This window comes from Colletotrichum graminicola (genome assembly GCF_000149035.1).
Source record: "Colletotrichum graminicola M1.001 genomic scaffold supercont1.1, whole genome shotgun sequence".
Taxonomy (NCBI): Eukaryota; Fungi; Ascomycota; class Sordariomycetes; order Glomerellales; family Glomerellaceae; genus Colletotrichum; species Colletotrichum graminicola.
The window spans coordinates 1,105,252-1,131,568 of record NW_007361005.1 but is presented as its reverse complement, the minus strand read 5'-3'; the positions used below and the strand labels follow the sequence as shown (position 1 = coordinate 1,131,568).

Here is a 26,317-nt window from a genome sequence, read left to right as displayed (position 1 = left end):
GGCGTTGTTGGTTGGATTTTCGGCATCGGTGGTCGGCCCATGTATTCTAGCCTGGCGGGCCTTGCAAAGGAGGAATGTTTGCCAACAGCCGATGCGACTCTCATAGCTCAGCTCGTCTTGAACGGGTTTTTTTTCCTTTTCTCGTCTTCTTCTCCCTGTCCCGCCAACTTTATACCTCCTGACCATTTCGTCGCTTGACCTTCCCATAAGTTGACCATGTCGTGCAACCTGGTCAGGACATGGAGCAGTGTTCATACAGACATTTTCCGTAGTTGCTAGCTTCTCGATGAGGAGCTTATCGACGTAGGCACGGAACCTCAAAAGGCATCGCGCATTACCCTTCCACCTTTTCGCAATTGCGCCTAGGAAAAAGACACAGGGTTTCCAAAGGTTGAAAGCTTCCACCATGGTCCGGAAGGGGGGGGAGGCCATAACTGACTACCCCCTTGCAACTTCGCGCGATGATACTCGTTGCATGTAAGCCCCCTTCATACCCAAAACTAAGCATATTGCGCAGAAGCATTCCCTTTCCTAGAGAATTTCTGCGCCCCGCCATTAAACCCTCATAGCTTGTGTCTTTTAGTGGCGTGTGAAGAGGAGAGTCCCACATCGATCTCAGGTGCGCCGTACTGCCCATATCGGACTAGTGATTGAAGTATTATTATACACGTGGTTTTGCGTGTAACCATTAGTATACCGGATGACTTATGTGAGTAATATTAAACAGAGCCAGCCTGTGAGCTACAACACGGCTAGCGTTTCATGAAGAAGTGTATTTGGTTACAGTTAAGAAGTTAGGAAACTATATCCCCTCTAGTCGCGTTCTGTTGTGACGGTCTTTACTTGTGATATCCCTGTCGCCTTTTCGCCTAGACTTTCGGAGCTCTCTCTGCCGCCAGTGGCGACAACAACTGATGCAAATCTGCCATCTTCATCGCCGAGTCCAACCAGTGGCCTAATCTCAGAGGCGTGTCTTTTCACCGCTTATATGGCTTGGGCCTGGTCGATATCCCAATGAGGCCGGTTTTTGTACAGTTCTAACATGGGTTAAGTTATAGCAATATTCTAAGAGATGCACACTCAGTTAAGCTTGCATGTTGGTGGCCTTGTCTTGCTTCAAGTTTGCCCAGTTTTCTAGCAATGATACCCGTAACTTACATGCTCTTCTGGTTGTGTATCAAAAGGTAGCCGGCCCCGCCATACTTGGCTGGTAGGACTCGGCGGAGAAAGTCCAGCAGCGTATGCCTAGTCAAACCATTATCCCACCCCCACATCTCGATGTGTAATACAGATAAGCAGTCGTGGGGGGACAAGCTTCTCCCCGCTTTCAGCGACTCGCAACCTTTACTCCCATCTGATCTAGTTGACCCAACCACAGAAGCACTTGAGACGAAAAGTACCATGTCTGAACCGAAGTCGGTCGCTATCGTCGGTGGTGCGTGGACATTCCCGACTTTCAATCCTTGTTACGTAACTGATCGTCTTCTCAGCGGGCATCTTCGGCCTGTCTCTAGCCGTTGCTCTCAGCAAGCGGCGTAAGTATAAACCCGCCATCGTCGACGTATGGTAAAACTAACAAGACGCTATAGAATATCGCGTGACAGTGTTTGACAGATACCACTACGATGAGACAAACTACGCTCCTGACCTGGACGGCCGCACTCAGGCCGCCTCCGTTGACCATAACAAGATTGTGAGTCTCCTCGGGTTCGAAGCCGGAACTTGGTGGCCAGCTCACGAGACGCACAGTTTAGAGCTTCGTATGGGACCAAGCTCCATTACCAACGCCTCGCGATGGAAAGCCGGGCCGCTTGGGAGAAGATCAATGAGCAGCGCCACCGCGAAGAAGACGAGAGCCAGCGGTCGAACCTCTTCGTTGGGTGCTGCATGCTCCGCGTACAGCCCACGGCCAGCCTTGACCCCCTCGAGTGCGAGACCTTGAGCAACTTGGAGCGCGAGTGCTTGAGGTACACGCAGTTTGTCAAGAGCGACGCGGCTGATCGCAAGCGAGCTGCCGAGCGTGGCGTGGACGCGAAGCTTCTGGACTTTGAAATCCCGGAATCTTCGCACGCGCGGACGTATGAGGCCGTCCTCGACTCCCTTGCCGGGTTCACGAAATGCAGCGAGGCGTGCGCCTATTTCTACAAGCTGGCCCTTCGTCAGGGTGTCACGTTTAATTTTGGTCCTGAAAAGGGTGCAGTTGACAGCATCATCGAGGAGAACCCGTCAACGGCAGGCCAAAAGAAGGCGGTTGGAGTGAAGACGAAGGACGGGGCTTCTCGCAAGGCTGATCTCGTTGTTATCGCTGGTAAGAGCGAACCCGGGCCCAGAATTCCCTGGAAATCGTAATGCTGAGCGGAACCAGCTGGATCTTTCACTACACAGCTTTTGCCTGATCTGTCTTACCATCTTGAGTCCTCGGCAGGCAGCGTGGTCACCTTTAAGGTCGACAAGGCCGATGCGGCTCTATGGGACAAGTATTCTCCTGAGCGCTTCCCGGTCGTTACCTGGACAAGCGCCCCGCGTAACGCGATCGGAAAAGACTCGGGCAGCGTGTACGTCCTGCCGAGGACCGCCGACGGTTTAATCAAAATCGGGTTCCGTGGCATCAAGGTATCTTGTCCAGTTGTCTTTTTTCTTCTTCTTTTGTTTCACGACGAGCGAGGGCTGCAACTGATCAAACCCCCCAGTTTACCAACTTTCAACCGACCCCTTCCGGGGCATCATTCAACCAAGATGGGAAATGGTCGGTTCCCCTGCCACCGGCAGACTGCCGCATGGTCCCGGAGCCAGCTAGGGAGGCCATCAGAAAGTTTGTTTCCATTTTCCTCCCAGAGTTCGCTGGCGTGGACTTCAACTCGACCAAGCTATGCTGGTATACCGACTCGCTGGACAACTCGTTTGTTGTACGATGATCCCAGAATAATCTTACCCAGTTCTCGCTCCCGAGAATCGACAGCTGATCCTTTTTAGATCGACTACGTGCCCACCTACGCCGATCAAAGCGTTTTCGTGGCAACGGGGGGCAGTGGCCATGGTGCCAAGTTCCTCCCCGTCCTTGGCGAGGTGGGTTGAGAATCTTCTGTGGTCTCGGCTTCTGACTGACACTCCCCACAGCATGCGGCCGACGTCTTGCAGTATGGCGAGCAGAGCACTTCTTTCATGCGACCTCATTGGCGTTGGCGGGAGAGTGCTCGGAGAGGCAATGGTCTTGAAGAGGGACCGAGCGGACCTAGGAATATTGGAGCATTCAAGACATCAGCTTAGAATCATCGAGGCAATTCCTACTGGCTGAGCTTGGTAGCATCGAAAAGGCGGCAGGACCATTCAGGCATGAGATGATACCTCAAGAAGCACAGGTAAGGTGGAAAGAGTGGGCTGGTTGGGAACACGGTTTTATTTCCTAGCATAAACATAGCCGAACCTTTTCTTCGGCGCAATCCCTCTTAGACACACCCGCAGGCTCAGGCTTGTTCATCGCCTCCTAAAGCTCCGCCACTTCGAGCTTTTGCCGGACGCAGACTCTGAGACCTCGTTCACCTGGGTGATGCCCTCCTCCTTGGAGAAACCGGAAGTGATGGCCGCATCGTTCGGCGTCACTCCCAGCTTGGCCGCCTCACTCGCCGTGGAGGTTCCGTACTTGTCGTCTTCGTCGATCTCGCCGAGATGCGCGACCGGGAACGCGAGGTTGGCGAGATAGAAGAGCACGAAGGAGATGAGGAACCCGATGAAGAAGGCGATTTAGTACAGCTCGTAGAGCGCGTCGGGGGCGCTGTCGTCCTTCTCCGCGCTCACGATCAGGCCGCCGATGGTGGGCGCCAGCCCGCGATCCAGCACGGTATCACCCTCCAGTTGACGCCGTGCCAGTACCAGTAGTCGGAGCCCTCCGGGTGGAAGAGGTGCGACAGCTTGATCCTCTGGCGGCGGAGGACGAAGTAGTCGCAGACCATGACGCCCATGATGGGCGCGAGGAAGACAGCGAACGAGTTGAGCACGGCGACGAAGGTGGCGGCCTGGTTGATCAGCTGCCAGGGCTGGATGATCCACGCGGCGAAGAAGGTGATGAGCGCGCCGCGGCGTATGTCGATGTAGCGGGGGAAGAGTCCGGCGAGATCGATGCCGCCGGCGACGGCGTTGGAACAGACGTTTTCGAACATGGAGGTGAAGGCGAAGGCGAGGGCGAGGAAGAAGACGGCGGCGCGAGACGCCGGGGAACCTTGTCCGTCTGACGGGGTCGCGAAATCAGTTTTCGGATTTTTATACATACTTTGAAAGGGGGGGAGGGAGCAAAAACGTACGATCCATCATGACCATCAGCAAGTCCGGCGGGTTCCAATAGATGTGCCCGTAGATCTTCTGGCAAGCCGCGGTGGTGACCAGGCCCCCCAGACAGACGAGAACCTCGGTGATCCAGTAGACCGACACAGTGCCGATGATGAGGCGCTCCACCGCGAGCTGGACGACACGCTCTGGCCCTGGTAGAATACCGGACCAACGCCTCCCGCGACCGCCAGTGACCAGATGAGCAGGGCGACCATGCCCACACCGCACGCGACGGAGGACACGAAGAAGGGCTTCTTGAACTTTTCAGGCCGTATGAAGAGGAACGGGACAGAAACGACCCAAAAGACGATGAAGCCGACCATCTCGTAGGTGGTCGTTGTGGTGCCGGCGCCGAGAGTGTTGGGTATCTTGGCGAAGGACGGCCAGATGGCCGTGATGCACACCCTGGTGGTATCGTCAGTGATTTGCCGGGCCTGGCCAGGCGGGACGATATATGTACTCACGTCACCAGCTTGCCTCCGTTCCAACCTGTTCAACTAGTCAACACGGGATAACCGTACAAAACCCGAGAATGACGAAACGATAGAGACTTACACTGGAGAGCTGTCCAGATAAAGTTGAGCAGGATGCGCTGCAGCGACGGGATGTAGCTCGCGCGGAACCCCCAGGTGTATCTGTTCTGCACGGTGAAGCCGATGTGCCACGTCAGACCGCACCAAGCGACGAAGATGGCGAAGAGGCAGCACAGCGCCCGAGAGACGACGATCACGGCCATGGCCTGACCGACCGAGAGCCCCTGGGTCAAGAAGGTGTCGGGCGTTTGCCATGTTGCCACATTCAGGGAAGACCTAGTATGGTAGAGTAAGCCAACTAGGTTCCTGGTTTGTTTATCATCCGTGTCATTGGGAAAGGGAGAAGAGAAAAACCACTCACAGCGACCAGGAACCGAAAAAGTTGAACCAGCCCCAGGTGCGTCGGGACGGCGGCAGCGGGATGAGGTCGATTTCGACCAGGCGCTGGCCTCCTCGTGGCGGGACTCGTCAAAGTCGAGCGTCGCCGCCTCTCTGATCCTGCGAACGGTTTTCTGCGCCATTGTTCACGGGAATACGGGCTCAACGGGTCGGCTCGCTGATGGAGAGGGAGAATGGCGAGAGCCAGTTGCATTGGCTCCGCCAGAGGTTACCGTGCATCTGATATAGAACTGTTCAATCTTATCTCGGCACTCGCCATCTGCCAAAGCTCCCTGCTGCTGCATCCGCCAGTCTCCCGAAACGTTTACTCTCTCGACAACTAGGCAATGCAGTCTTGGCAGGGTTCTTATCGTGCAAGGTCAGAATGCTTTTTCGGTGGCTATTTCCGGGGAAGCAGCCTCTATTCGGAGTTTGGCTGGGTAAACGAGCCTGAGAACTGGCAGACCCCTCGCCTGCCCCCCAGAAGATCGGATATTTTACACCCTCGATAGAACCTGATGCAATCTAATACCCCGTCGATATCTTCCCGATGCCGACGATAACGATGTTGATGCGGTCGAGTGGGGTCTGTCTCCGCCGTTGACATGCCCGTGATAAGAGGGTAGATGGACCACTTGCAGTCTACCCTGCTACTTGTGACTAGCTCTCTGTCCGTGGAGAATCAACGGCAGCTATTGCCTCCGTTTCGACCTCGCTGGTTGGAAGATAGGAGCAAGACCGGAGGCGGGTTTGACCCCGGGTTTTGGCTCGGATGTCGGCCGGGACTCGATGCCGGCGCCGTGTCGAAGAGCGTCCGATCATACATGATGCATGACTCGTCTCATTCACTGGTGAGATGCCATCATCGCGAATCCTATGTTCCCATAGTCCGCGGGTTCGAAGTCGTGATATTTCTTCTCAGCTCACGAAAGGTCGACATAAAAAATAAAACAAAAAATGATTCAGAAAGAGGCCACCACGACTCCCCTTCAGAGTCCAAAACAAAATGGTCTCACCAATTCTGAAGATCGGGGTTGACGTGGGCGGGTACGTTTTGACTACCCCAAACTGAAGAGAGCCTTTCGTTAGAAGACAACCGTACTCACGACGCCCAAAGCACGAACACGGACGGCGTCATCCTCGACCCGACGGCCTCCGTCATCTCGCTCGAGGTCGGCGGCGGCAACGGCCTCCAGGGCCTGATTCTCGGCGCGAGCACGAACCTCGACGTGCCGACCGTCGACGGAGACTGGATGGGCAGGGCGTACCCCATATCCCACCAGACGACGCCGGTGGTGTTTGAGAGGAAGGCGACGATGATTCCGTCGTGCATCTCGGACGGCAACGGCAGGATAATGGTGCGGTCCCCATCACCCCAGCTCGCACAACTTCCTTCGAGGCGAGGGAGGAGAGCCCAATTGGAATAGAAGACAAGGCAATTGGCTGACGGTTGACCGAAACAGCTCATGACGAAAGCCCGCACGGAGCTCGACGCCGAGCGGGCGTTCCGCGCCGCCCTCTCGCAGATGGGCTCGCACGTCGGCTGCGCCAAGGGGCCCCGTCAGCGGCCGCGACACAAAGTCGTGGGTGGTCGAGAACACGGTGTCGCTGTCCTGGCGCATCGGCCGCGCGGTCGCGCTGGCGCGGTGCACCAACACCGTGGACGCCGTCGCCGAAGCGATCGTGGACCAGGTCGGCGGGGAGAATTCGGCGCGGGTGCTCTTCCGAGGCAAGATCGTGGGCGTCGAGAGGGTCACGAGGGCGGGGCGCGCGTACGGCGAGGTCATCATCGAGAACGGGGCGTCGTCCGGCGGGGCGAACGGCGGCGGCCGCGAGAGAACGGGGGCGGAGAGGGTGAAGATCCCGTTCAAGAACCAAAACGTTCTCGCCAAGAAGGTTCACGGCGACGGGACGGAGGAGGTAAGAGAGAGCAGGCCACGGCCCCGATTCGGATGGGGATTGTTCCTTGACTAACAGCTCATTGAAAAGATTCTAACAATGGTGCCGGACCTCGTGTGCGTCATCGACGCTCAGAACGGCGAGGCCATCGGCACGCAGGAGTACCGGTACGGCCTGCTTGTGGTGGTGCTCGGTATCACGGCCTCGGAGAAGTGGACCTCGACGGCGCGGGGCATCGAGATCGGCGGGCCGAAGGGGTTCGGCATGGATGACGTGGAGTATGTTCCGCTCGGAAAGTTCAAGAAGCCCAGAAGCGTCATTGAAGAGTTTGGGGTTTAGAAATGCGGGAGGTGGCATGGGTTTACGCGGCTGCTGCATGAGATGCTTCTTCTGTGTATAATAGTGCATCCGCCGATGCAATCAATGGATAAGAAGTGAAGCAAGCTGCATGCGTGTGTGGTGTGCATAGCAATCCCAAGCGTTGCAGAATAGAGAGAGGTGGAGTCCAAGACGCACCAGCGACATCTCTTACCGGGATGAGATTACGCCACTCTGACTAACCGCAAAAGGTAGTAGGTGTGTGTGTACACTATGGTACACCAAGTAGGTGGTTGTGATGGGGGGTGTCTCCAATTTGTCCGTGGCAGAGAAGAGATGGGAGTTGAGCCCGGTACCGGCTTTTGCTCGTGCGGGAAGCGTATCCGGAACATGAATATGAGACGAGAAAAGGACGCAATTGCACAATTGAGCGTTATTATTGTTTATTTCCTCTGCACAGGGAGGGTAGGGGGGGAGAAAAAGTCAAACTCAACCCCCCCCCCCCCCCCCCCCTGGCCTCCAACGACCATCAAGACTGTAACTCCAACTCGGGGGAGCCAAACCAGCTTTTGCGCACGCCACGAGAAGCAGCCGGTGGTGTCGGCGGTGCGGTGCGGTGCGGTGCGGTGCGGGGCAATTATCGACCTCCTCACAAGTGAAATCAGATCGACGAACCCCACACCCATTCTGTCTCGCGTCATCGGACGACCATCGCGATATGGGTCCCTGAGCACGCCATCCGAAGCATCGAGCTCGCCAGCAGCCGTAACGCAACCCAACGCCCCCAAATCTCAATTCCCAATCGTACGGTTCGCCTGGCGTGATAAAGGCCGCAGGGCCCCCGGCGGTATACCGTTGCAGACTGTGAGAGACTTTGAGCTTACACACACACACAGACACACGGATTAAATACTGAGGGGTAGAACAACTCCTTTCCAGGCTGTCTTGTCTTACCTTTTCCCATTCTCATCTTTCGAGAGAAGCCAGCTACTGCATACCGTCGTCGCTGACTTTTCTGCTTCATCGTCATCTGCTGCTTGTGGCACCTCAAAAGACACCCAATTGATACCCGCCACCCCCCCCAATAAATACACAACCATGGCGCCGGGAGCCCTCATTGACGAGCCCGTCCAGCCTGCTCAGGGCCCCTGGAAGGGCAAGAACCACGATGCTCCCAGGGATATCTTTCCCGACGGCATCCGCACTTCGGGCCAGCACAACCCCCTTTACGACGTGTTGCGCCCGTACGAAGAGTTCCCCAAGGAGATCTCGGGTCCGACCGTCTGGCACAAGGAAGAGTTTGAGCAGCACCCCGAGAAGTGGACGCACCGCTTCACTCCCGAGGAGGTTGAGGAGCTTGGTCGCACCTCCGACGCCTTCATCGCCAGCAACACGCCTCTGACGGGCATCTCCAAGGTATACGTGTCTCCGGTTCCAGGCGAACCCCCCAACCCGACACACCACTGACACTGGCGCCACTGCAGGACAACTTCCCGCTCCCCACGCTGGGCAAGCGCCTCATCGACCTCCGCGAGGACCTCATCAACGGCAAGGGCTTCATTCTCTTCAAGGGGTTCCCCGCGCAGGAATGGGGCCCGCACAAGACGGCGGTCGGGTACATGGGCCTCGGCACGTATCTGGGCTATTTCGTGTCGCAGAACGGGCGTGGACACGTGCTGGGCCACGTCAAGGATGTGGGCGACGACCCGACGCAGATCGACAAGGTGCGCATCTACCGCACGACGGCGCGTCAGTTCTTCCACGCCGACGACGGCGATCTCGTCGGTCTTCTCTGCGTACACCGCGCGGCCGAGGGCGGCGAGAGCGACCTCGTCAGCATCCACGCCGTGTGGAACGAGCTGCAGCGGTCGTACCCCGACGTGGCCGAGCTTCTGACTAAGCCCGTCTGGTACTTTGACCGCAAGGGCGAGGTGTCGGAGGGCCAGGAAGAGTGGACACGCCAGCCCGTATTCTACATTGAGAACGGCGGCAAGGGGCGCGTGTACTGCAAGTGGGATCCGTACTACGTGCGCTCCCTGACGCGCTTCTCAGACAAGGGCATCATCCCGCCGCTGAGCGAGGCGCAGCTGCACGCGCTCGAGACGCTCGAGAACACGTGCCAGAAGCTGGCGCTGCACATGATTCTCGAGGTCGGCGACATCCAGTTCCTGAGCAACGCGCACTTGCTGCATGCCAGAACCGCGTACAAGGGTGAGTCTTCTCTCGTCTCGTTGAATTCCAAAAGAATTGTCGACGTCTTCCGAGGCGGACCGAAGCAACAACCGCTGACTGTGAGCCAGATTACCCTCCCCCGGCGCCTCGCCGCCACCTCCTCCGCCTCTGGCTGTCGACGCCGGAGACCGAGGGCGGGTGGGCGCTGCCGTTCCCCGACAGCAAGGAGCTGAAGCGTGGCGGTATCCAGGTCAACAACACCCCGCCTCGTGCGCCGTTGGACGCCGAGTAGGCGAGGAACTGTAAGGAGAAGCGTGGTAAAAGAACTGGACGGTATGATTGTTTTGGTTAGCTTTTGGGTGTCGTGTTTATATTGATAGCGGGTTAAATGAGGATGGAAGCAAACCACACGAGCGATTTAGCTCCTTTGAGATAGTGGCGCTTCATTGTAAGGTCGAAATAGACAACGACATTGCGTAGATTGTCGAATAGTGAGCCCGGATAGATAGATGGATTACACATGAACCAAACAAGTAAAAAGGTCAGATAACAAGGCCCTTGGTCGTAACGTGTGATGCATGTCCCCGCGGACGCTATGAGATGCTCCGAGACGATCTGAGAGACCCCCCTGACATGTCTGTTATTCTCCGCAATTGTAACCCCTCCATGTCGCGGGAAAGGCGATGTGATTGTCGACGTGCATGCGACGAGGAGAGATTCGCGGAGGTGTTGGGAAAGAAGAGCGACTGCGGTGAGTTTGGCGAAGTTTGGCGAAGTTTCCCGCGGGAAAACAGCTTTTCCGGGGTTCCCCGTCGTTTCCCGCTTAGGACAGTTACCGTGGTTGGAAAGAACCCCCGCCAGCCAGAGGAAAGCACTCGACGCGGGGCAGGTGCCAGGGGGAGAGGACGGAGGGAAGGAAGTACCTAGAGAGGTAAACCCTCATGCAGTAGGTATTCTGAATATTAATGGAGTACATTTTGGACTTAGCAACTTGCTAGAAAACACAAGTACTGCTCTAACCTTTAACATGCTAGAGGAGGTTTAAATTGGGTGCTTCTCTGAATCATACCCAACGACCGTCACCAAGACATTCAGAGTTCCGCTTCAACCTATCGACAAATTCAACTTACGGATCCAGACAATACAAACACGACAACCCAGACAGATATGTCCTCAGACCAGTCCACAACCCCTATCACCAGCCGACCCCGCGATCATGTTGCAGATAACGGTGGACCGTTGGATTAGAGAGTGTTTCCTTTACCCACTTGCCCGCCTTCAACCGCTCGAGTCAGCAACCCGAGCCCTGCCTTCGCCATCCGACGTCGCTGTCGTCAGCGTATCGTCAACTCCTTATTAAACACGGCCCTGTTCGCTGTCTTGTTCTGTCTTGTCACATCGTCTCTCAGCCAAGTCTTATTTCTTCTTTCATAAACCCACCCTTTTCAATAAAAGGAAAAAGAAAAAAACACCTCAACAAAATCTCCTCCATCATGTCTCTCCTCCCCGAGCCCTTCGCGAGCATCCCTCGTGAGAGCTTCCTCTTTGGCCCCTCACCTGTCGAGCCCCTCCCCCGCATATCCGCTGCCCTCGGTGGCAAGGTCAACGTCTACGCCAAGCGCGAGGACTGCAACTCCGGCCTGGCATACGGCGGCAACAAGACACGCAAACTTGAGTAAGACGTCCCTCTCCTCCTCTTCCTCTTGTATGTTCAGTTACTAACATGATCAGATACCTCGCCTCCGACGCTCTCGCTCAAGGCTGCGACACTCTTGTCTCCATTGGTGGTGTGCAGTCCAACCACACCCGCCAGGTCACCGCCGTCGCCGCCAAGCTCGGCCTCAAGGCCGCCCTCGTCCAGGAGAAGTGGGTCGACTGGGAGGACGTCGTTTATGACAAGGTCGGCAACCTTCAGCTGTCGCGCCTCATGGGCGCTGACGTCCGTCTCGACCCCTCCACCTTTGGCATCGAGCACAAGGACACCCTTGCCAACCTAAAGGCCGAGCTCCTCGCCGCCGGCCGCAAGCCCTACTACATCCCCGCAGGTGCCTCCGACCACCCCCTCGGCGGCCTCGGCTTCGCCCGCTGGGCCTTCGAGGTCGAGGCCCAAGAGAAGGAGCTCGGGGTCTTTTTCGACACCGTCATCGTCTGCGCCGTCACCGGCTCCACCATGGCCGGTATGGTCGCCGGCTTCAAACTCGCCCAGAAGAAGAACGGCTCGCCCAAGCGCCGCATCGTCGGCATCGACGCCTCCGCCACCGTCAAGCAGACATTTGACCAGATTTTGCGTATCGCCAAGAACACGGCCGTCAAGATCGGCCTCGACGAGAGCGACATCACCGAGGACGACATCATCCTCGACGACCGCTTCCATGGCGGCATCTACGGCGTGCCCGACCAGGTCACCATCGACGCTATCAAGTTCGGCGCCAGCACCGAGGGCTTCATCACCGACCCCGTCTACGAGGGCAAGAGCCTGGCGGGCATGATGCAGATGATTAAGAACGGCGAGATCCCCGCGGGAAGCAACGTGCTATATGCCCACCTGGGCGGCCAGTTGGCGCTGAACGCCTACTCTGGCATGTAATGTGTAGATACGCTTGACGAAGAAATGAAAATACCCTGTACAAGTTTCAACCATTTTTGCCCATCTGGCGAGTACCGAGCTTTTCTCGCTGCCTGTTTTTCGAGTAAAGTTGGCCGCATCCACGGGCTACCAAACTCAACGCCGAAGTGCTACCCGTGGACCGTGGTTGACAAAAGTCGGCCACAAGCCGGCTCATGGATCCATCTGTCTGCCACTTTTCTCCGTTGCCAGCCTGCCATCATGTGTGTATGAATCAAGTCCGGAACATTGTGCACAATACCTCCAAATCACAACCGACATCTACCATTAACGATATTCCGTTCATGACTCCTTCTAGCCCTCCTTTTCCAAGATCTATCCATCCCGATCCATGGAATCTAGTCTGTACGCCGGCCGATCGAACGCCAGCGCAGCAACAACACACATTCAGGGACACAGCTTAATGTTGTTCATCTGCGACGTCGCATTCATCGCCATCATCATCATTCTCGTCAGGGAGACCGTCCGCAAGATGTCTAGGCCAAAGGCCCACGGCTTCGTCATGGGCACCAAGCCGAACACAAGCCCCCAGACCACCACCGCTTGGGGCTCCTACTGCACGTCTCCTCCCTCCACAAGGATCTTGCGCGCTTCTTCTGCCCAAAAGAAAACCCCAAGCTGACTCGACGCAGACCAGGGCTCCCACGAGCAATTCATCGGCATCAGCCGCGCCGCCTTCCTTCGGTTCCGTAAGAGGCAACAGGTCAAGGAATACTACCAGCGCAGCGCCATCGAGGCCGCCTTTGCGCGTCTCCTGCAGACGGCGTCCTGGGGTCGGTCCGAGAGTAAAGAAGAGCGGGATACAGCCGTCAGGTTCGCCGAGGTCGTCGAGTACATCCCGCCGACGCAGACGCCCGTCGGGACGGAGGAGCAGCATCCCTGCCACCCGTGCAGGTCGGAACTCGAGAAGCCGACGGTCAACGAAGAAGAGGCTGGAACGGAGGCAGCCGAGGACGACGCAAAGTCTCTAGGGATTACAGGCGATGACGGTCAGGACGAGATTGCCAAGAAGATGTGGAGCGTTTTACACCCAGAAGAGACGTAACGCAGATGTGCGTTTGAGTTATAGAAAACAAAAAGGTTTGCGTCGAATCATTGTGTGCGTTTTCGTTCTACTGGGAACATGTAGAAAAAAGAGGAAAAAAGAATCCAAGTTAGCAAAACCGTTGGACTTGGTCGCTGCATATGAAAAAACAGTACACTCGTTCTCTTCTATCACACGTTCAGACCGGCACGATAGAAGAAATGCTATTAGTTCAAGGTCACTTCCCCACGCCATCCATCGATCTTTAATCACTGATTGCATGCTGATTCGTCTACGTTCATTTCCATCCCTTTAGTCACACAAATCAGTCACCATCCATGAATCCCTCTGGCCCACTTCCGACGAATCTGTGTCTCGCAAGAGAGAGAACGCCGCGTCTGTTGAGGCAAGACAAACCGATCAAAGACACACATTTGTCCACGGGGGCTAAGGGAGCCTTATCTCTTTGGTGTGATCACGTTCGCCAATGACCTCTCCGCCTCGCTCGGTCACAAAAAGCTCGACACCGCGCCTCACCATGTCGAAACTGCCTTGCACAAAAGAAAAGTCTGTAAATCACGTCCTGGAAGGTCACGATGTAGACGTCGGCCTCCGCGTGTGCCTCGGCGGCGATCCCCCCCCCTCCCCTTGGCTGTGCTGGAAGGGCTCAAGTTCAATCTTCGATCGCGGCCCACGCCGAAACGGGGCCACGGTGCGGCTGCCTCGCTGCATCGTGCCTGCACTACTCTGCTTCAAGAGCATATCGCGATGCCGGGGCGGTGATATTTCCGCAGTGTGTATAAGCAAAGCCACAAAGCCTTCCAGAGACCTACCGTGATTTCTGGACCAGTGGAGGACATAATGCCCCCTCCTCCCAATCGAAACTCGGCTCTTCGTCGTTTGCTGCAGGCCGCATCACCCACATCAGGAGGGGACAAAACACCCACGTCTGTTACCGCGATGATCTCTGGAAAAGCAACCTCGGCGCCGTTGACTGTCCTGGTGCCGAGCGTGCGGCTTCTCGCGCTGCGGGCTGCAAAGGCACGTCAGGGAGGGTGGTTGCCCCGAGTACTCGAGTACTGCCCCGTCTCCTATAGGTAACGTGCCTCCGGCAAGGGACGGGCGACGACGTTTACTGCTACAAGTGTTCTCCCCAAGGACCAAGGCCTTTGCGAAAAGCATTTCGAGCGGAGGTTTCAATGGTGTCTATCTTGGCCAAAGCCGGAAATCCGGGCCTGCGCCGCGTGCTCTGACGGGTAGTCTGTAACGAAGTCGCCATTGTAGGCGTTTTACACCTGCGTGTATGTCGGCCTCGTAACTTGCTGTAGGGCAGAACGGACACTTCTATCAGATAAACGATGAGCCCGACGGTGAGGTCATGACGGACTAACTTATTGGCGCTCTGTACCCGCTTGTGCAGTAGCTGGATGTGTGCTGACACAAAAGCTCATGGTAGCCTGGGTAGGCAAGGCAGTAAGTAGGCCGTCTTGAATAAAAACCAAGTTTTGGTCAGCAAGTCACTTGGCACGGTTGGAAAGCGCCACATCTGATAAGATATCGTTACGTCGATCACGCAAGCCCACGCCGGAGGCAGGGGAGGGGGCCTCCGGAGGCACGTCGAATCAGAGCACGACATCACTCCGGATCCGCAAGTCCGCAAATCCGCGGAACCCCCCACTCGCCCGTTGATCACTTTTGTTTCTGTTTGAGAAAAAAACCAGAGACAGCCGGCTCCGCAAGGACAGATCATACCGAGAGACAGACAGGAGAAGCCCGGGTAGGTAACCCAATCAGGTAAGATCTGATGGCTGAATGCGGGATGATAGACGAGTAACTCGGGCCGGCCCGCCGAGACCGATGGTGCCAAGGCGCAGAGGACCTGCACCGAAAAAAAAGAAAAAAGAAAAAAAACCTTATTTGGACGCCTTGTCCTGTCTTCTTGCGAGGCAACTACACGCGAGTGACAGTCGGAGAGAGAGCATATCACTCCCATTCTTCCCAGACGGATGGAGGTTGGCCGCCGGATACCGTATCGCGGGAAGGAGCCGGGCCGTCCGGGGTCCCGCTAATCCGCTGCAGGAGACCACGGAAGGCGCTGCGAGGCGGTGGAAGGCTCACCTCGATTACCTCGCTATAGGGCCCGAAATGTTTGGAAAATCAGGGGCCGAGACTTTTTTTTTTTTTTCTTCTCTGCTGGGTAAGGCAGGGGAGGGTGGTGCTCGACCAGCCCCGAGTCATGAGATTGTCCCAAACTCCCAGGATGGCCGGCCGGGGGGGGGGGGGGTTAAGGGCGGGGATCGTCGGCCAAGATCCGAGGACTGGAAACAAGGCAGTGGAGAGCCGGAGGGAAGGATTTCACACACACACACTTACACATACAGCATACATCTGGAAGGGTGGCCGAGTTGGTTATGGCGCCAGGTTAAGGTCAGCTTAACATCTGTTTTCCTGGTGGGGCAACCCGCGCGAGTTCGAGTCTCGTCCCTTTCATTTATGATGGATTTACGTGTTCTGCAACGGGGAAACATATGGTAAGGGGAAGTCACGGACAAAGAAAAGGAGGGGGGAGGTCTCCAGAGGAAGAGTTGTTGTGAGGAACAGGTAGTTGTTTGACTGTTATACACTACATGACATGCTCTAGTTGTTTGTTTTCTTTTTCTTTTCTTTGTTTTATTTGTTTTCCACCTTTCCTCATCCTCGAGAGTCGTGCAGTTGATGCTGCTTTTTTTTTTTTTTGTAAAAGATACACAAGGAACTGGCCGTTTGCCGCGCGCAGCCAACGGGTGCTCTTTCTCATGAGTCGTGCCTCTAAAACCTCGCTGAGTATATATATAGATATGTATAGGTAGATATATATCTATATATCTGTAAAAAGAAACCAAGAATTCATGAAGAAGGAGAGCGAGAAGGGCGTTTGTTCTCCATCCAAGCGGCGAGATCGTCAAGCTCGCAGCTGCCGCACCGGAGCAGCAGGCGCTGCGTGTAGGGGACCTGCACCTTGGGCGGCCCCCCGCCTCTCGCGTCGCCGCCGCCGCCGCCCGGGACGGGGACCAGGTCGGCGAAGCGCGGGTCGGCGGTGTAGTCCTTGACGCGCATCTCCTCGGCCGGCAGCGAGAAGAGGCCGGCGTTGTGGCGCGTCACCTCGTCCATCTTGGCGTTGTGCTCCCTCTCGATCATGCGCTGCCCGACGAGGTGGAGGCCGCCGCGCGCCACGCGCGGCGTCCGCTCCGTCGCGAGCGCCCGCACGATGCGCCAGGCCTCGTACCGTATGTCGAGCCAGCGGCACTTGGTGATGACGAACTCGAGCAGCGGCAGGTAGCTCGTCGTGAAGTCGAACGCGAACTCGGCCGGGTCGGCGTCTGGGAAGCTGTCCAGGATCAGCCGCGCGAGCGTCACGATGCGCCTGAAGGGGTCCTTGAAGCAGTCGTAGACGGACTCGTCGTGGGAGCGGCAGACGCTGATGCAGATCTTGGCCGTCTGGTACTTCATCTCCGTCTCGGCGCAGATGAGGCCCTGGTGCTTCGGCAGCGGCGGGTCGGCCGGCTTCCGGGGGGCGTCGACGAAGGCGAGGAAGGCGGCGTGCCACCTGTCGAGGGACGTGCAAATGCTCTTCTGCTCCTCCGACATTACGGGCCCCCTCGAGGCCAGCCGCGAGTCCGTCTGCGAGCCCGGGTCCGCCGACCGGATGTACCGTATGGCGTCGAGGATGATGGGGTCCACGGCGCGCTTGGTCAGGTATATGCTGCTGCCCCTGTCGAACGGCCCCAGGTTGTACCGGGGCCGGTGGCCGTGCTGGAGGTTGAGAGAGGGGAAGTTCGGTTTGTCGTAGAAGCACAGCTGGATGATGCTGAGGCGGTGGAACTTGGGGACGATCTCGTCCAGCGTCGTCTGGTCGACCTCGGCGTAGTCGACGTTGTTGAGGATGTTGATGCCGTTGGCGAGGTGCCGCATGGCCTCGTCGAGGCTGCCGCGCAGGAACTCGGTCGCTATGAAGAGTATGCAGCACGACAACACCACGTCCACGTCGTTGTAGTGGGTCGGCTCTTCGTCGCCGTCGTCTTCTTGGCTCTGAGGGGACGCGAAGAGGTTCGTCGGTCCCCGGCTGCTCGAGCGGTCGGTCTCGGGCAGGTCCGGCATGCTGCTGTACAGGCTCGGCGTGAGCGGGGCGGGAGAGTGTATGGCGGAGTAGGGCGCGGCATTGGCCAGGCTCGGGGAAGAGCGGCTGCTGAGAGAGGTCAAGGAGAGGTTGCGGGGCCTGCTGTCGTCGTCGGCGGCGGCTCGGGGCCCGTCGTTGGAGGAGCTCTGGCGATGCCCCCCGTCTCTCTCGGGCGCGACTCTCCTCGCCATCAGCCGGAGGGCCTCGCTGTAGTGGGCGTCGGCCTGGGGGTTTTCGCCTTGGACGGGGTTACTCGACGATCGTAGCTGGGGGAAGAGGCTGGCGATAGCAACCATGGCATGGCGGATGGCGGGCTCCGACTTACTCATGCGCGGCACGGCCACGGTCCAGAACTGGTTCTCGAGGTTCTGCGGCAGCTTGGGTGCGACGTCGCGGGCAAAGTATTCCAGGGTGGCCTTCTCGGAGCCGCCCCCGGCCCAGCTGGCACGGGCCTGGGCGAGGGCTTCCCTGAGTCGCGTCGTCCGTGACCGGGCCCGGGCGATGGCGCGGTTGCTGGGGACCACGACGGCGTAGCCCTCGCACCGGCGCCCCGTGCCGGTGCACCGAGCGCAGGCCGGCTTTGCTTCGTCGCATTTCACCTTGCGCGACCTGCGTAACAAGAGGAATGTCAGTTTGGTGGAGGGGAGGAGGGTGGTGCTGCTGTTTGTACATGGTAGTAGGAATCGGGGCGGGTGGACCGAGGTTCGGCGACGGTTTAGTCACACACGGAGGGCGCCCTCCGAGTTCGTCCGGTCTCTTCTCAACCAAACAGCCGGCTCGGCACGATTTGTTGATCGGACCTCGCCGCATGATCCATCAATGCATCCGAATCGAGCCCGAGAACACCGGAAGAAGGGGGGAAAAGAAACACGATATTGATAATGAGAAGGGGGCGGGAAGAGACTTAGTCTCCGTGACTCACTTGCATGTCAAGCATCCGGTCCGAACCTTGGGCTGGCCCTTCCGTGTCATTATGCCTGTTCTCCGGGCCGACGAAAGGCTTCCCGACTATACCAAAAAAAGAAAAGAAAAAAAGAAGGAAAAAAGAAGAAAGAGAAAAAAACCCCAAGGTCCCCCCAAAGTACCGCAAAACTAGGGGGACGTCAGCGGTTTGCCAGACTTCGGGCTATGTTTGCCAAACAAATAAGGGGGACCAAGAGGTCGGGATCGGCTTAGGGAGGCTTCTTCTGGTTGGATTCCGGAAAGGAAGGGAGGGGGGAAAAAAGGTAGGTTGTGTTTCAATTTTCGGAGGGGCAAGAAAATCAGCCGCGCCGTGCGAGGCAAACACAGACAGAGAGAAAGACAGAGAGACGGACAGAGAGACAGAGAGACAGACAGACAGACAGACAGACGGACAGACAGGCAGACAGACAGACAGACAGACAGACAGACAGACAGACAGACAGACAGACAGACAGACAGACAGACAGACAGACAGACAGACAGACAGACAGACAGACAGACAGACAGACAGACAGACAGACAGACAGACAGACAGACAGACAGACAGACAAGCCGTCGAGGGCCGAGACGCCGTGTCTTTGTGTGTATGTATGAGTGTGAGTGTGTGTGTGTGTGTGTGTATGTGTGTGTGTGTATGTGTATGTGTGTGCGAGTGGGTATGTGTGTGGCGGGATGTGGGATGGATGGGCTGAGTGAGTTCTTTTCTCGAATTAGTCCGGCTGCGTGCGGTACGGTGCGTTGCGTTGCGTTGCGCTGCACGGCTTGTCACTTCCCGCCTCCCTGCAGTCTGCACCCCTCCTCAATTTGGGGGCCGCAGTGTCCAACTAACCAACCGGCCGCGCCTCGGTACCGAATGGATTCCTGGCCCCCTGCAGTTGTCGCCTGAGAAGGCCTTGCTCTCTCTGGGCGGCACTAATTTGTGGTGACATAGGGAAACTTGGCGATTGGGTACCGGGGTGTGGGTTTAGTGTTTAGTCTGGTCAAGGTAAGGTAACACACACACACACACACACACACAGGGAGAGAGAGAGAGAGAGAGAGAGAGAGAGAGAGAGAGAGAAAGAGAGAGAGAAAGAGAGATGAGCAGCGAGCGGGTGGTGGTGGTGGAAGGGTTTCCGTCGCAACTCGTTCGTTGTTGGTCATTATTGGATGGAGAAACCAGTTACATACCTACGTGAATAATACATCGTGGGCCGGGTTGGTTTGTAGTGTATCATGTCTCGTTCCGTCCTTATTTCTCGCAATGCGCACAAGGCACAATAACATAACTATTACTACATTACATACCGAGTACTGCTACTACATTGTACTTGGACCCAAGTAACCCTCCTTCTTCCCCATGTCCCAAGCGCCGCGCCGCTGTGACCACCAGACTTGCCAAGTCAACATCATTTGATTGTTCCGAGCTAAACTGCTAGGGCTCGGATACTGACATTTGACACTTAAGCGTCTGGATTCCTAGATTCTGGGGACCCTGTCAAGCTCGGCCGGTTCTCGTCGAGTATGCCAACAGCCGGCCAATGATATTGCCCAGACTGAGACAATCGAAGGGATATGAACGGGGACGATGCCATGCATTATTCTTTTCATGGATTCATTCATTCGGCGCCGTGCCAGCGAACTATTTTGCAAAGACACGCTTCCCGGCACTCTCCTCTCATGGGTCCGCCGACAGAAATGGGGCGACGGCAGATGCCTAAGCCTTGGCCCTCGCAAGCACAGCCAAACTAAACGGGTTCATCCTCGCCCAGATGAACAACATGTCCGGAGCTGTTATCAAATGTGACTACAATCAATAGGTAACCTGGCACGAACTGAGGGGGGGGGGGGGGGGCGATGTCTTACCGCAAAACGCATTTGATCACGATCCTTCATACATAGCTTTGCATGAGACGAGGGGCCGACAGAAGCCACTCACTCACTGTACACAACCATGATCTGCTCCCTAAACCAAACAACAGGTGCCCGATTCGGTCAAGAACCCGAGGTGTCGGCAAGTGCTTTTGTGCCGAACGACCAACAACCCGGGGTTTTCTGTCAGATTTGCCGCTAAAAAAAACAAACAAAGGCTTTGCTCAGAAGGGTCCCGGCTGGTGAATTCTGCTCAAGCAGACGCGATTTTTTTTAGCAATGGCGAGCGAGGGAGCGAGATTGCGCTGAGAGGACGCTAAACAAGGGTGTATCGTGTATGTAGAGAGAAAGAGAGAGAAAATCAGAATTTGACAATGGCGAGATGCACAATCCAACAGTTCGCTGCTGGGAATAAGAAATGATAAAAATAATAAATGACACCGAGTGGGGGATGGGCTCACTTATAAGGCGCACACACAGCAGTAGTTAGGGGTCATTGGGAAACTCTCGAGGTCGCCGACGAGCGTCGGCATTGATGGGTTAGAAAACAGCGCCAAAGATGATAACGTTCGCCAGTACTCAGTCATCTCGTTTTTGACCAGGAACTTGATGCTATGTTGCCATCCAGTTGAGGAAAACCTTGCAGACTCTAGGCCGTCCTATAGAGGTAGTACTATACCGTGGTTCGATCAGCTTAAAGACCCGCCTTGCTAGCTCAATCGGTAGAGCGTGAGACTCTTAATCTCAAGGTTGCGGGTTCGACCCCCGCGTGAGGCTCAAATCCTCACCGCGATTGATCCCATCATTCCAACGGGCCCCATACTTTTTTCTCTTTTCTTCTTTCCTCCTGCTTGTTTCTTTTTCCTTCTTTTGTTCTTCACCCCCTTCTCCCCTCTTCTATCTTTGGATATCGTTCGACCACAAACTTCATGCCTAGAGTACTAGGGTAAAAATCTGGTCTGGTCACACCAATAAGAATAGTCAATCAAAAGCCATACATATACATACATACATAGGAGGGCGGTTAAGACACAGTTGATAATGCACTGTGAAGTGACATCAAGCTACTTACTAATTTATCCTTATTGGCGAGACCAGACTTTTGACCTAGTAGTTAAGCAAACAAACATGAAGCCATCAGGGCTCAGTCTTCCTCAAACATCGTATGCCTTTGAATTGCCGTTTCAACCAGGTTCTATTCAAATCCATCACACCATATTGTTTGTGTCCCTCTCGTACTACGCTGCATTGCTACGGGCAAAAGTGTCTTCGGGTTCAAAGAGCCTTCCTTTGTGCTTGGTGCCATCAGGTCGTGCTATTGTTGCTATCCTGCATCCGCATCTGAGCAATTCGTCAGCTGTCGGCTCATGAGGGTTGCTAGTTCCTTTCTGACGCCAGTGCTCATGGAAGTTTTCAAATGTGTTGCTAAAAAACTGCTTCAGGCCCAAATGCCGCAGCATCGACTGTTTGAACCTCGTAAGCTTCTCACATCGGACGAGTCAACTTTTTTTTTCTTTTTCGCCCTGCCAAAATAAACCTTGCTTAGCCGCCGGTTCCAACCGAGTCTCCCAATGGTATCGTATCAGGAAGCGCAGAAGAAGAGGACCAAAAAGGGGCTCGATGGCTTACCCGCCGAGATCCTCGTCGAGGTGTGCCGCCGCCTCGTCCACCCGATGCAAAGCAAACCCCACGGCCATGGTCCCAGCATGAAGCCGTCGACCGAAGACGCCCTTGCGTGTCGGGCCGCTCTGGCACGGCTGATGAGGACCTGTCGCAACTTGCACGACGTGGCGGGCTGCGTGCTCTACTCCGGCTACTACCAGCTCTGGCACCCTTCCGACGCCTATCGCTTCCTCAAATCCCTCGACCCCCACGCGAACGAACCCTATTACGAGAGCCCCTACGCCAGGCACTTGTCTCTGGATGACACTCGGCGCCACCTCGTGCGCCACCTCGACGTTCATGGCAACGTAGATAGGCGGACCCTTTCCGGGGCCCCGTGGACAGAAGAGCAGGCAGCGAGTGCCCACCACACACGGATCGAAGAAATGGCTACCGCCATCGGAATGCCCTTGCCAGAAGGCTGGGACAAGTCTCGCCTGCAAGGCGAGAAGGAGCCGCGGGATCACGCCGCGGAACACATCAACCAGCTTCTGTTGCGTTACCTTTCCGACCTGACCAGCCTCAAGATGACGCTCGTCTTCAACTGGACATTCGATGTGCTTGAGAAGTGGATGGCTGAACAGAAAGACCATCACGCGAGCCCCTTTCGAAACCTCCGACACCTAAAGGTACATCTGCGGTCCCTCCAGGCTCGTAGCTTCAACTGCCTCAAGCTGATAATGGACAACGCTCCCCGTCTGTCGACGTTGGAGATTTACGACACGGCCTCGTACAGACCTCCGCAGCACTGCCGTCTGGAGGCCCTGCGAGATCTCAAATTCGTCAAGAGCTCTATGGATAGGGGCACGATGAAATTCACCCTCCAGGCCGTGCCCAACATTACTCACTTCGAGTACCAACACTCGGCCAAGGGTATGATCGCCGATAGGCAGCCACCCCTGACGCCGCAAATGCTGTGCCACCTTCTGAGCAACGAGTATGAGCTGACGCTGCCCCCTCCACTGAACGGCAAAGGGCATCTCGTCAAGGCCGCGCTGCCAGACCTCCACCGTCAGCTGCGGACTCTGATTGTGGACTTCCCCGTCTACGAGGGCATGGAGCCCTGGGGGGATGGGGAGACCATCCGCAGCTTGCGGCACTTCGTGAAGCTGCGCCGTCTGAGCATCAACGTCAACAGCATCGCGTGCGAAGCCCGTGGAAAGCAGCAGATCCGGACGATCAACACCACTCTGGAGACCCTGATCCCGGAAACCCTCGAGCACCTGGAGATAACGAGAATGGGAGGCTGCCTCCAAGAGCTGTCCAGCACATGCTTGCCGAACCTGGCGGGGGCGGTGAGGCAAGGACGCTTTGGTAGGCTGGAGCGCGTCAGTCTCACTGGCTGCTCGGGCTCCAAGGATGCGATGCTTGAGACTCAGTTGCGTCTTCAGGACATGTTTGGGCGGCAGCAGAAGCCCGGAATCTTGGTCACCGGTCATGCGGAATAGCCTTCGGGCACTGTTTCCGCTTAGGCGATGGCGGAGAGTGAGTTCTTTCTTGCGTCACCGTCTCCGGATGTCTTGATAGAAATGATGTTATTGGTTGAAGGAACGCCCGAGAGGAAGGAATACTGCACTATGTAAAATGAATTCTGGCTATGCCCAGGCATTCCAGGACTGAAAGAGAGAGAGAGAAGGGCGTTGAGGGAGGGGGGGGAGGACTAATGTTGACTGGAAAAGTGGACTTGTAGTACCAGTAAGACCATGTGTGATAGATAGTAAGCCTAGCCGCAATAAACCCATCCGCAAAGGGCATGTTTTACACAATAGTCTTGGATGAAATTGGCCGCAAATGGCGAGAACATGCCAGAGTCTGATGACAACTTGTGATAGGAAACACATTCATTTTCCTTCGCCCTCCCAAAAAAGGGAAAAAAAAGCCGATGGCGTTGTAGCGACTACAAATATAGACAGCAACACAGTTGCCTCCTGGAGAGACGCAGGACCAAATGTAAACAAACGGTCGAGTTTAATGTTCTTATCGGTAGACCTGCTGAATTCGCAAATCTTTTTCTTCTAGAAGAAATGGTACAATCTCGAGGGAGATGTGCAACATACGCCTTAATGCGCCGGAGGGATTCCCCCAGGGCAAGGCTGATAGGACGTGTCTTAGACACTTGAATGTACCTTCAACGGGTAGGAGATCTGGACTAGTAGACACCCCTCCCGTGCGCTGTACTGAGATCCTGAGGTACATATACAAGGCCGCCTTCTCCCTCTCTTAGGGTTCCCGTGTGCCTTACGGCCGTAGTGTATCAATTTTTTATAGCAAAAAGTATGGTTCAACCCTCTCTTAAAGCCTTGGGTTTCTTGCTTCGAAGTTCCTGGTTTATCTGGGAGCCAGCCAGTCGACCCGGCTCGTGAAGGGCAAGGAGGTTCCCAAATCCAGAAGGCCACCGTTGCGTTCAAACGCCGAGACATAGTAAAAGATTACAATCGCCGGGGATAGTCGGTTATTATTGGTGTTTGGGAAGGACAGAATGACGATTCGCGCGCGGGTGCACCCACCGAAGCTGCACAGCCTGCCCAGGTCCGGGTTCTCTCCATGGCACCACATCCGAAGGCCACTCTACATGGGCAAAGATGCCTTGGGCAAATTGTAGACCGGCATCTGCTCGGACTATTGGCTCCTAGCGCGTCGTTTTCTAGTGTAACATTTGAGCGGCCTTGCGGTTTTGCCCTCTCTCTCCCCCCCCCACATGATTGACAAATAATACCAGGGCCGGTTGCCATATCGTCGCCAAAACACTACAAATACTATGGATTCAGAAGCCCCCCCCCCCTCCTCTGTTAGATAGCGAGAAACAGGCATCAACCCTGTTGTTCTTGCACCTTCGTCGTAGCTTGTGAACACGGCGGTAGTAGTACGGAAACAACGGTCCTGTGTTCCGTCACGCAGCATCCCCCTCTTCCCCCTCGTTCGTCGACTGGCAAAAAGGACGATCGATACAAGGGAAGAAGAAAACCCCGAGGGGAGGCTGACGACGACTTGGGTAACAAAAATCCCCGTATTTGGTCCCGTTGCGGCGGCGACATGGGGCCTTTACGGACTTGGCTCCGGGGATCCAAGCCCAACCTTCACGCCTAAGTGCGGCTCGTCAGCCAAGCTCATGCTGTGCATAGGTGTAAATCCGGGTGAGTGCTCGGTTTATGCTCTTGAAGAAACCAGGTACAGAGTACTCCTATTGTTTTCGGCCCGATAAACCTGCACAGCAATTACGGGCCAGTGGGCAATGTGACCCATCATTTCCATCCCCGAATCTCGCCAGACGCCCTACCGAGTAGTGCTGGGCCAACTTAAAGATTTCTCCAAAACACATGCAAGGGGCGGAGCGGAAGCAACCCTACTCTGATCTCCTCTTTATATTGAGCCACGAATATGCTGCGTTTTGCATGTGATTTTCTGCTTCGGCTGCGCTACAGAGGGGACATTGCAGTCTATTCCGAGGTTCGAGTCATTCAAGCACGCTCAATGAACCTGAAATGCCCGATATCTGGTGTCAAAGGACGTACCGGAAGTGTCACTTACGTTGGCTTTGTCCGTCACGTCCTCGAACCCCAGCACCTCGCCCTCCCTTTGCATGTCCGCAATCTCCCCCTCGGACTTGCCCTCGAGCAGCCTGTCCCGCCGCTTGTTCTCCGCCGCGTAGATGAGCCTGAGGACCTGATTGAGGACGAGGTTCAAAATGAAACCACATAGCATAGCCACGATGCCGTCGTGGTAGGCGGGGGCCTCGGTGCTTTTGAAGAACTGGGGGCCCGCGATCTGCCCGACGCAGCAGCATACGAACACCCAGCCCGAGGCGACCGACCGCTTCGTGCCCCCCGGCAACGTTGGTCGACAGGAGACCGAGGATGACCATGAAGCCGACCGGGTACGACCCCAGAAGCCACACGCCGGCGAGACGACCCCATTTGTGGTTGCCGGTAAAATGCCAGTGCACTTTTGGTAGTATGCCAGTGATTTAAGCCTATTTTGGAAGGTACTGCCACCACCGCCACCGCTATAGTCCATAACCCATGCAAAAAACGCCCTTTTTGCTATAAATCTACCATTACTAACAGACACCTATAATGCCTAAGATAGAGCCCTTATACCTAACTTTTAAAGAGTGCTAGCGACGCGTATAGGGTTACTATTATAATAAGGGTATTGCCCTTTAAGCAAAAGGCTAGAGTAATAAGCGCACTTAATTTAACTTTACCTATAAGCAGGCTAGTAATTACTTACTTTAGTAGATATAATATAATATATTATTAAAATAAACTAACTACTAATTTAAAGGTAAGATCTAGCGTATTAATAATATATAGTATTAGGAGATTCTTAATAGTAAGGACCTTTATAACTATAAGCCTTATGCTAAAACTGTGTTTACTATAGTTACTAGCTTCTAGTAGTTAAGTGATAAG

General features: G+C 55.6%; 9 protein-coding genes and 2 non-coding genes across 11 annotated transcripts; 8 read left to right on the top strand and 3 right to left on the bottom strand.

Moving 5' to 3' along the window:
- Positions 1-1,401: 1,401 nt before the first annotated feature.
- On the top strand, positions 1,402-3,267 carry GLRG_00287 (FAD dependent oxidoreductase; the record flags this gene model as incomplete). Its single annotated transcript, XM_008090972.1, has 8 exons — positions 1,402-1,435; positions 1,491-1,535; positions 1,590-1,693; positions 1,750-2,308; positions 2,366-2,613; positions 2,691-2,906; positions 2,974-3,066; positions 3,118-3,267. 8 exons carry the CDS (start codon positions 1,402-1,404, stop codon positions 3,265-3,267), a joined length of 1,449 nt encoding a protein of 482 aa, XP_008089163.1.
- A 530-nt stretch (positions 3,268-3,797) lies between these two features.
- GLRG_00286 (NCS1 nucleoside transporter) lies at positions 3,798-5,377 on the bottom strand (the record flags this gene model as incomplete). Its single annotated transcript, XM_008090971.1, has 6 exons — positions 3,798-4,225; positions 4,299-4,469; positions 4,493-4,728; positions 4,788-4,812; positions 4,879-5,154; positions 5,218-5,377. 6 exons carry the CDS (start codon positions 5,375-5,377, stop codon positions 3,798-3,800), a joined length of 1,296 nt encoding a protein of 431 aa, XP_008089162.1.
- Positions 5,378-6,240: 863 nt separating this feature from the next.
- Positions 6,241-7,472, top strand: GLRG_00285 (uncharacterized protein; the record flags this gene model as incomplete). The annotated part of the gene is made up of 4 exons (XM_008090970.1): positions 6,241-6,281; positions 6,352-6,592; positions 6,711-7,154; positions 7,224-7,472. The coding sequence occupies 4 exons, from the start codon at positions 6,241-6,243 to the stop codon at positions 7,470-7,472; spliced, it is 975 nt and encodes a 324-aa protein (XP_008089161.1).
- A 1,077-nt stretch (positions 7,473-8,549) lies between these two features.
- On the top strand, positions 8,550-9,915 carry GLRG_00284 (TfdA family Taurine catabolism dioxygenase TauD; the record flags this gene model as incomplete). The annotated part of the gene is made up of 3 exons (XM_008090969.1): positions 8,550-8,867; positions 8,936-9,662; positions 9,752-9,915. 3 exons carry the CDS (start codon positions 8,550-8,552, stop codon positions 9,913-9,915), a joined length of 1,209 nt encoding a protein of 402 aa, XP_008089160.1.
- Positions 9,916-11,116: 1,201 nt separating this feature from the next.
- Positions 11,117-12,210, top strand: GLRG_00283 (1-aminocyclopropane-1-carboxylate deaminase; the record flags this gene model as incomplete). Its single annotated transcript, XM_008090968.1, has 2 exons — positions 11,117-11,298; positions 11,355-12,210. 2 exons carry the CDS (start codon positions 11,117-11,119, stop codon positions 12,208-12,210), a joined length of 1,038 nt encoding a protein of 345 aa, XP_008089159.1.
- A 370-nt stretch (positions 12,211-12,580) lies between these two features.
- GLRG_00282 (uncharacterized protein) lies at positions 12,581-13,294 on the top strand (the record flags this gene model as incomplete). Its single annotated transcript, XM_008090967.1, has 2 exons — positions 12,581-12,590; positions 12,882-13,294. 2 exons carry the CDS (start codon positions 12,581-12,583, stop codon positions 13,292-13,294), a joined length of 423 nt encoding a protein of 140 aa, XP_008089158.1.
- Positions 13,295-15,663: 2,369 nt separating this feature from the next.
- On the top strand, positions 15,664-15,763 carry GLRG_13004. The gene has a single exon. It is a non-coding gene; the product is annotated as a tRNA-Leu (tRNA).
- Positions 15,764-16,159: 396 nt separating this feature from the next.
- Positions 16,160-18,401, bottom strand: GLRG_00281 (uncharacterized protein; the record flags this gene model as incomplete). The annotated part of the gene is made up of 2 exons (XM_008090966.1): positions 16,160-18,038; positions 18,352-18,401. 2 exons carry the CDS (start codon positions 18,399-18,401, stop codon positions 16,160-16,162), a joined length of 1,929 nt encoding a protein of 642 aa, XP_008089157.1.
- A 2,546-nt stretch (positions 18,402-20,947) lies between these two features.
- GLRG_13003 lies at positions 20,948-21,020 on the top strand. Its single transcript has one exon. It is a non-coding gene; the product is annotated as a tRNA-Lys (tRNA).
- A 794-nt stretch (positions 21,021-21,814) lies between these two features.
- Positions 21,815-23,353, top strand: GLRG_00280 (uncharacterized protein; the record flags this gene model as incomplete). Its single annotated transcript, XM_008090965.1, has 1 exon — positions 21,815-23,353. The coding sequence occupies one exon, from the start codon at positions 21,815-21,817 to the stop codon at positions 23,351-23,353; it is 1,539 nt and encodes a 512-aa protein (XP_008089156.1).
- A 2,020-nt stretch (positions 23,354-25,373) lies between these two features.
- Positions 25,374-25,767, bottom strand: GLRG_00279 (uncharacterized protein; the record flags this gene model as incomplete). The annotated part of the gene is made up of 3 exons (XM_008090964.1): positions 25,374-25,382; positions 25,434-25,670; positions 25,696-25,767. 3 exons carry the CDS (start codon positions 25,765-25,767, stop codon positions 25,374-25,376), a joined length of 318 nt encoding a protein of 105 aa, XP_008089155.1.
- Positions 25,768-26,317: the final 550 nt, after the last annotated feature.